Source organism: Orycteropus afer, unplaced genomic scaffold (assembly GCF_000298275.1).
Source record: "Orycteropus afer afer isolate SDZICR_OR568_19922 unplaced genomic scaffold, OryAfe1.0 scaffold00003, whole genome shotgun sequence".
NCBI classification, from domain to species: Eukaryota; Metazoa; Chordata; class Mammalia; order Tubulidentata; family Orycteropodidae; genus Orycteropus; species Orycteropus afer.
Window position 1 is genome coordinate 28,080,314 of NW_006921590.1, and position 9,592 is coordinate 28,089,905.

The 9,592-nt window shown below is 37.4% G+C and overlaps 1 protein-coding gene across 1 annotated transcript in view; it reads right to left on the reverse strand.

The window, feature by feature from the left end:
- ACAD11 (acyl-CoA dehydrogenase family member 11) overlaps positions 1–9,592 on the reverse strand; it is a 140,610-nt gene that overhangs the window by 76,945 nt on the left and 54,073 nt on the right. The window contains exons 10-11 of the mRNA XM_007936963.2: positions 6,457–6,534; positions 5,417–5,555 (exon numbers count right to left, since the gene is read on the reverse strand). Of these exons, the coding sequence (XP_007935154.2) occupies positions 5,417–5,555; positions 6,457–6,534 (217 nt within the window). The remainder of the gene's footprint in view (positions 1–5,416; positions 5,556–6,456; positions 6,535–9,592) is intronic.

Consider the following 9,592-nt stretch of genomic DNA (forward strand, 5'->3'; position numbering starts at 1 on the left):
TTTTTTGGTATTTTCACGTAAATTCTTCTGCTAGTTGGGGTTTAGTCCACTTCTATATCCTTCCCTTCAAGGCTCAGTGGTCCAGGATTATCTTCTGTATCTGTGTTAATTGGTTTTCCTTTTCTTTGTTGAAGAGGGTCTGTGCAGTCTTTCTGCCTACTCCACCATCTTGCTGGAACTCGGATTACATATGTATACTGTATGATTTATTGAAGGGAAAAAAAAGTTGAAAAATGCCTTAGTTATCAAGTGCTGCTATAATAAAAATACCACAAGAGAATGGCTTTAACAAACAGAAATTTATTATCTCACAGTTCAGGAGGCTGGAAGTCCGAATTCAGGGTTTCAGCACTAGTGGAAGACTTTCTCTGTCAGCTCTGGGGAAGGTCCTTGTCTCCTTTCAACATTAGTAGGCCCACAGCTCCTTGGAGGTATATCTATGTCTTGGCATTGATCTACCCCTGGATCTAGGAGGTTCTCAATGCAGGAAACTTGGGTCCAAAGGACACATTCCACTCCTGGCTCTTTTATCTTGGTGGTAGTCAGGTCCCTCCTCTGCTTGCTTCTCTCTCCTTTTACGTCTTGTAGGGGCTCTGGTGGTATAGTGCCTAAGGCACTTGACTGCTAAACAGAAGGCTGGCAGTTCAAACCCATCAGACACTCCTCGGAAGGAAGGTTGGGCAATCTACTTCTGTGTGATACTGCTTTGGAAACCCAAGGAGGGGTTGCTATGAGTTGAGTCCATCTACAAGGCCATGAGTTTTTTTTTGTTTTGTTTTGTTTTTAAGATAAAAGACCCTATCCCTGGGAAACTCCCTTTACATTAGATCAGGGTTATGACCTGAGCAAGGGTGTTACATCCCACCTTAATCCACTTACAACTGATTAACTGATCACATCAGATTATCATTATGTTACATCATTACTGCCAAACCACTGAGAATCACGACCCAGCTGGGGTTACAATTCAATCATGACAAAAGAGAAAAAAAGTTATGTGTTTCCCATAAGTTTTACAACTGTTTGGGAAATTATTTGGACTGCACAAATAGAAATATATCTTTTATATTTACCCACTTTAGAGAGTATTTATAGAGATTAATTATATTTCTTCCTTTATCCTTTTTTGAAATGCTCCCAAAACATAACACCCTGAGGCCTTCCTGAAGTTATCTCCACCATGAAGAGAAAACGCCTAGCTTTCTATTTATGGTTTGTCTCTTGTTTGCTTAAGAGAGTTGTTGATCATAACTTGGTTAAAGAAAATGTACCTGTCTTCCCAATTTTAAAATTTCAGCCATCTGGTGATATCATTTAGACAGTACAACTGATAAGACTTGTGATATTTTAATATTAGAAAAAGTCCATGACCATGTGAGTTCACAGGTCAAATGGAACAATAATGGCTGAGTTGTGTCTACAAAGCAAGTCTTGTAGCATTATTTTTCATATTATAATCCATTAATGGGTCAAGAAATTAGCTTAATGGAATATGGCTAATAATTTCTAAAAAATGGCATGGAATAAAACAATGCATTACATTAAACTCACTAGAAAGTATTTGAGTGCACTGCCTGTAGTAAGGAAAAGTACTTGTTCATGAAAACTTTATTTTAGTAATATACAAATATATATATATATATATATATATATATATATATACACACACACACATATATATGCATATATGTATATATGTGTATGTGTGTGGGAGCCCTGATGGTGCAGTGGCTAAGTGCTCGGCTGTTAGCCAAAAGGATGGCTGTTCAAAGTCACCAGCTGCTAGGCATAAGAAAGATGTGGTAGTCTGCTTCCATAAATATTACAGCCTAAAATTAAAAAAAAAAAAACCCTAAAATAATAAAAAAAAAAAACACTGCCATAGAGTCATATCTGACTCATAACGACCCCTCCTTGGGTTTCCAAGGCGGTATCACTACGGAAGTGGATTGCCCAACCTTCCTTATGAGGAGTGGCTGGTGGGTCTGAACTGCCAGCCTTCTGGTTAGTAGTCAAATGCTTTAGGCACTACACTACCAGGGATTTCCATAAGATAGAATTGACTTGACAGCAAAGGGTTTATATGTGTGTGCATGTGCATTTATATGTGTGTACACACAAATGTACATACACACATACAACTGTATATATTATATATTGGGTCACAATATAAAATATGTTTTTTACTATGTTGTTGTTGTAAGGTGGGGTGGATCTGTTCCGACTTATAGGGACCCCACATACAACATAAAGAAACACTGCCCAGTCCTGTGTCTTCCTCACAACTGTTGCTATGTTTGAACCCATTGTTGTAGCCACTGTGTCAGTCCACCTCACTGAGGGTCTTCCTCTTTTTCATTGACCCTCTACTTTACCAAGCATGGTACCCTTCTCCAGGGACTGGTCTCTTCTGATAACATGTCCAAAATATGTGAGATGAAATCACACTATCCTCACTTCTAAGGAGCGTTCTGGCTGTATTTCTTCCAAGGCAAATTTGCTCATTTTTCTGTCAGTCCATGGTATATTCAATATTCTTTGCCAACACCATAATTCAAAGGCATCAATTCTTCTTCAGTTTTCCTTATTCATTGTCCAGCTTTCACATGCCTATAAGATTGGAAATACCATGGCTTGGGTCAGGAACACCTTACTCCTCAAGGTGACATATTTGCTTTTCAACAATTTAAAGAACTCTTTTGCAGTAGATTTGCCCAATGCAATATGGTGTTTGATTTGTTGACTGCTGCTTCCACGGGCATTGATTGTGGATCCAAGTAAAATGAAACTGCTGACAACTTCAATATTATCTCCATTTGTCATGATGTTGTTTATTGGTCCTGTTGTGAGGATTTCTGTTTGCTTTAGTTGAGGTGTAATCCATACTGGTGGCTTTGATCTTCATCAGAAAATGCTCCAAGTCCTCTTCACTTTCAGCAAGCAAGATTGTGTCATCTGAATACTGCAGGTTGTTAATTAGTCTTCCTCCAAGCCTGATGCTGCGTTCTTCTTCTATATACTCCAGCTTCTATGTGCTCATAATCCAGATGACGTCTCAGCAGATATTCTTACCAAGATTAGTAATAATAATAAAAAAATTCTACACTAAACGACTATCTATGTAGCATGATTTTGTAGCCTCACACAAATGAAATGAAATTTTTAGAAACTCTGTGGACAACTTTCTTTAGTTTTACAATAGCCTTATTAGGAGCTCTGGAGGTGTAGTGCCTAAGGCATTTGACTGCTAACCAGAAGTTGCTATGAGTCTGATCTGACTCCATGGCAGTAAGTTTGAGTTAGTTATTATTTTATTACAGTGTAGTACAGCAGTAATTTGACAAGTGTTTGGTAGAGGAAAAAGCATTCCAGGGACAAGTTTAACCTTCATCAAAAGTCTACTAAATATCTTAACAGCTCCAAGGAGATGATAGAATCAAAGTCCAATGTGGAACCATTTTGCTAAATCTAGACTGTGTTTTTCTCTCAGAAATACAATATAGTCCAACATACCAATTTTGGGGCAGTTTTACCTTCCATTAACCCTTCTGGGGAGAAGTTTAGTACCTGAGCCATACAATAAGCACAAAAAGCAATACTGAGGTCTGACATGTCAAAGGACACTGGAGCATAGAATACTACATCCTTCGACTACAAATCAACAGTTAGGCCTTGACTGGCTGCATCAGAATAGCCAGGGTGTCTTGGGAAAGAACTTGCAGGGTCTACCTTAGACCTGCTGAATTGAAATCACCAGGGATAGGTTCTGGGGATCTGTTTGTTTAATAAAAAGTTCCTTGGGTGACTCTTCTGCAAATCCAGGTTTGAAACTCCTCTTATAGACTACAGTCCAGGCTTACTCCTTTCATCTTTCTAAAGAAAGGATGATTTCTTTCCTTCATCATTCCAATCAGTCACACCAAAGCCCTTGGAGTCATCCCTGACCCCTTGATAAATACTACATATTCATTCAGGAAATCCTCTTGGCTCTGCCAAGAGATTGCCGAGAAATATTTAGAATATTTCCACTTGTCATTCCCTCCACTGTTACATCCCTAGTCCAAAACCATAATCTCTCCAGAATTATTAGAACAGGCTCGCTGATTCCCTCTATCCCTCCTTCAGTCAAGTCTCAACATATCATACCATACCATACCCACTGTCGTTGAGTCAGATCCAACACATAGCGACCCCTCCTTGGGTTTCTGAGGTAGTATCACTACAGAAGTAGATTGCCCAACCTTCCTTCTGAGAAGTGACTGGTGGGTTTCAAACGCCAGCCTCCTGGTTAGCAGTCAAGTGCCTTAGGCACTATGCCACCAGAGTCTTTCAAAACTGAAGTTACATCTTGTCACTTCTGTGCTTAAAATCCTCACTTCTCTTCCTGATATCACCTTAAGTAATCTGGTGCCCTTTATTTCTCTGATCTCTTCTCCTACTATTCTTCTCCTAGACACGTTAGCCTCCTTGACTATTTTGAAACACACCAATCACATTCTTGCCTTCAGTCCTTTATATTTTCTGTTCCCTTTGCTATGAACTTCTTCTCCCAGATATCAGCAGGCTAACTCTCTCACCTCTTCAGGTCATTATCAAATATCCCCTTTTTAATAAAACCTATGTTAACCATTCTATTTAGAATTCCAAATCCCTGTCCCCTTACCACTCCAGAGCCCCCCTACCCTGCTTTGTTTTTTGTTCCCCAATGCACTTTTCCTCTTTTAACTTACTCTATAATTTACTTATTTATTATGTTTATTGTTAATTTTTGTTGCTCTTCATTAGTGTCAGCTTCACTGATATATCCCAAGGATCTAGAACAGTACTTGGCACATAATATATGATCAATAAATAACTGATGAATGAATGGAGAGATGGTGAGGGCAACCAAAAGATTTTGAACCCTCTACCCATTCCATCTGGGAGCTCTGGTAGCGTAGTGCCTAAAGCACTTGACTGCTAACTAGAAGGCTGGTAGTTCAAACCCACCAGCCACTCCTTGGAAGGAAGGTTGGGCAATCTACTTCCATAGTGATAGTACCTTGGAAACCCAAGGACGGGTCGCTATGAGTTGGGTCCGACTCGATGGCACATAACAACAACAACCCATTCCATCTAGGCTTAGAAATGTCTAATCCCCCATCAAGATCCTTGATGTTGCCAGTCCCACTGGTGATGATTTGTATTCTCTAACATTCTTAATAGTAATGATGTTTAACAAAAGAATAACTTGATGAGAACTCTAGATCCATTTTTTAAGTATTTAAATCAAACTAACCAAAAAAGAGAATTATAGACAAATTTATAAATCAATGACTTTGAGTAGAAAAAAAATTTCTTGTTGTCATAAAACAAAGAAATGTTAAACACTGCTCTAAATATCAGCAAAAGTGCTATGTTTAAATAATGTTGTAACCTGGTGCTTGGCAGTTAAAGACTTCTGGAGCAAAAAAACATTTTCCTGTTTCTTCGGCAATCAAGGCATAGTCCACCTGGCTGAGACCGCTTACAGCTGGCAGAAACAGATTCCAGAGGCCCTCTGCTTTGGCCATTTCCTGTCAAAGTGATGAACACACCAGAGTGATCATAATTTACCATGACCTAGGGTAGTTGCTTTCAAAAGATACTGGTATTTATAATGCTTTTGGAAATTTAAAACATCTATGGAGTTATTTACTTCGCTGTATCCTACAGTGTACAAAACAAACTGATGGCTAATTCATTATAGGTCAACAGTTTCACTGTAAAAGAAATGTCTTTTCCTCTAAGCTTCCTTATATTTCACTGGAAAACAAAATTTTTGCTTACTTCAGTACTTCCTATTTAATCACAGCCTTTACAAAATCTCTTACATTTGGCTATAACCATGTCAAATATATTATTTTGTAAATTCATTCCTCACATTTGTTGCTGTTAAGATTTGAGAACATGAAATTTGGATTAAGAGCATGTGGGACCAGTGTCTTGCCTTGACATTAGCCTCAACTGAGTATTGGTAAGAAGTGTTGATCATACTTTTTTGTTTGAACAGCTCTAAGAGGCTGTCACCATCATTTAACGTATAAAGAGCACTGGATAGCCAAATTTTTATATTACGGATTCTATTTTTAAACTTACTTTAAAAAATGTTATTACTGATACAATTGTGTTGGTGGTGCTGTGGGTCATCGAGTTATTTGTCATTGAGTTGATTCATAATGACCTATAAATGAATGACCTAGGCTATAATCTTTACAGGAACAAATTTGCCAGATCTTTTCTCCCATGGAGCCACTGGTGAGTTCAAACAGCTGACCTTTTGTCAGCAGCTGAGCACTTAGCCATTGCACTACCAGGACTACCTACTGATATAATTATCTTCTCTACATATATAACAACAACAAAAACAAAATACAGCTTCAAAGAAACACTTGCATATAAATTTTTTAATGGTAAAGTGTTTCTTATTTTTCTTACCTTGAGTTTATCAATCACTAAAGGTTTTTTCCATTTATCCATAGAATTTCCATTTTGAACATAGAACTCAATTACCTCCTTAAAATAATAAAAGGAAAAAAACATTAAGTGGCTAAAGTTAATACAAAGTAAACAATGCCATAAACTGCTAATAACCAAAGTAAACATTTTTAGATGAAGTTGTTTTTTCAGATGCTATCAAATCAGTAATATTTCTTTTAGCAAAAAAACAGACACAGGAGCATATAAAATTTTAAAGGTTTGCTGTTCATAAATTATGCTGCCTCTGTATTAGACCACAGACTTACAACATCTTATAGCAAGATTTGAGTCTTCCATTTTCAGCAACATGGCACACTAGATGATCATAGAAACACTCTCATTGCAGTCCAACTGAAAATGTTAGATCAATATTAAAAATAATTATATATTTTAAAAAAACATATTTAGTAATACAGAGCTGTCCTGGAAAGAAAATACAGGAATTCTTGGGAGGTCAGGAAGAAAGAAGCCCAACTCTTCAGTGTGAGTGGGCACTGGTAATAACTTTGGGGATGTAGGCTGATCCATGTTAGCGTAGGTTCTGGGTCTTAATGGTTCATATAGGCAGGGGTCAGAAAACAAAACCAAACGTCCCAAACAGGGCTAGAGTGTGGATCAGAGACCATACCCCACCACCACCACCAACACTCTGGCATAAAGCTAGGACACCTGAAGAAAGAGACCTAAGAAAAATGGGAAAAAAAAAAACAACCCTCCTCTCCGAGGTAGGCCATGGGGATATAGGCTTATATATCGTTCTTGGTTCTGGGTGGAATAGAAAAAGTAACTTTCCTAATATCAAGCCTGCCTTTAGACAAGATGGGATCTGAATTCACAGAGCTGTGGGACCCCAAAACCTCAAGCGCAAATGTAAGTTCCCAGTGTTCCTGGGTGACAATGGCTGCAGACAGCTGGCACAAGCAAAAGCAAAAGCAAATCCTCTCTGGAGAAAGTGCTTTAAACAAAAGCCTTAGATAATCCCTGCAGAGAAAATTCCTTTCCAAGAACATGAATTCAAAATGAAAAATTACTAACCACTTAAGGAAACAATCCAAGCAAGAATTAGCAAAAAACAATAATTCAACACAACTGAATCACACTCCCAAAGAATACAGATAGTGATCAGGCACAGAATTTAAAATACTTCTATTCAAAAGATTTCAAGAATAAAGGACACAATTAAAAGAATGAGAAAGGTCTACCAAAGCTGACCAGGTGAATTTGAAAAGGAACCATGTGTAACCTAAGGAAAAGAAAAATCACAATCATTAAACTTAAACCAAAAGTATCCCCTGAAGTCTTCTTAAAACCAAACAATAGTTTAGCTTACTAGTAAAATGTCTGCCTTGAGCATTGTACTTTTTCAAGAACTACCTATATGGGATCAAACTGACAAAAGCAATTTGAAAGATTAGAAAGGAACCTTCAGGGTCACTGAGTTTATGTTAAACGAGGAGGAACAACTTGGAAAAGGAGGGTGAGAATGGTTGCACAACTAGAAGAATGTAATCAGTGTCACTAAATTGTACATGCAGGAACTGTTGAATGACTGCATGTTCTGCTGTGTATATTCTCAACAACAACAATAAAGTATAAAATAGTAAAGTAGCATGTTGAAAAAAATAAATCTATTGCCAAAAAGATCATAAAAATGACATAGATTATCTTAAGTTTGGGATTTCCTTTCTCCCTTTCCTCCCTGATGCTAATGTTAATAAATAAAACTAGATTATATGGTTAAAAAAAGAAAAAAAATAGAAAAAGAACACAACACAATAGTACTGATTGTCCAAGTTAGTGGGAATCACAGTCATTGGGGAACTTAGTGAAACACAAGGGCTCAGCCCTATCCTATTTAAGAGAGCCTGAGTCCCTATGTTCTTTACTAGCTGCTGAGGCAATTCTGATCCACTTCAAAATCTGGGAACCACTGTGTATGTATGGGCTGAAAGGTAGACTAGCTACAGCTGGAAAACATAAATGAAAAGAAAGCTTTGAAGAAATTACTCAGAATGAAGCAAAGAAAGTCAAGAGAAGGAAAACGTGAGTGATTAAGGACACGGTGGGTACAGGGAGAAGTTCCAACATAAGTCACACTGGAGCCTCGAGATGAAGAGAATGAGGAGAGAAGCAATAATAAAAAATAGAGAGAGAAAGAGAAAGAGAGATTTTTTCAGAACTAGTTAGATACCAGTCATCAAATTCAGAAAGTACAATAAGGCAGAACACAGTCAAACTGCAGGATATCAATGAGAAAGAAAAGTTCTTAAAAGGAAAAAGTAAAAACAAGATTATTGATAATGAAGCAACAATGAGATTGAGAGCTGATTTTTCATAGCAACTAATGGAGTCAGAAATCAATGAAATAAAATCTTCAATTGCTGAGAGAAAGTAATTGTTGACCTAGAATTCTTTGTCTAGTAAAACTATCCTTCAAGAATTAGGTCAAAATCAAGACATTACCAGACTTCCCTCCCGGTAAAAAAAAAATTAAAAAAAAAAAAAAGGAAAGAAAAATAAAAGTTTACTACCAGCACACTCTCACTGTAGGAACTTTCACCCAGAGGGACATCTGAGTTGCAATAAGGAATAGCAAATAACTGAAATGGCTCCACCTAAATTAAAAACTGGCTACAATAAGTAATGCCTAATTGTTTAATTAAAAGAATCAAAATACTAAAATATTGTATAACGGCATTCTTAAATATTTTACATCACTATATCTATAACTTTTTCTACATTTGGACTAGTAGAATTACAGGATTAAAGTTTATAAATATCATCAAAACTCTTAATCCTTATTACCAAATTACTTTCTCAAATTTTTGTACTGATTTATAGTCGCATAAGCACAGTACTGAAAATTCCTTTCCCTGAAGCCTACATGATTGCTGTACTTGGGGAACCCTTCCTGAAGGCAAAAGGCTGCTCTTTCAAAGGCACGAGGATGCACAGCACTTGCCATTTCTTCCAGGAAGCCAATATCAGTATATCAGATTTCCTGTTGTTGTTGTTAAGTGCCGTCGAGTCGTTTCCGACTCATAGCGACCCCCCATGCACAGCAGAATGAAACACTGCCCGATCCCACGCCAGC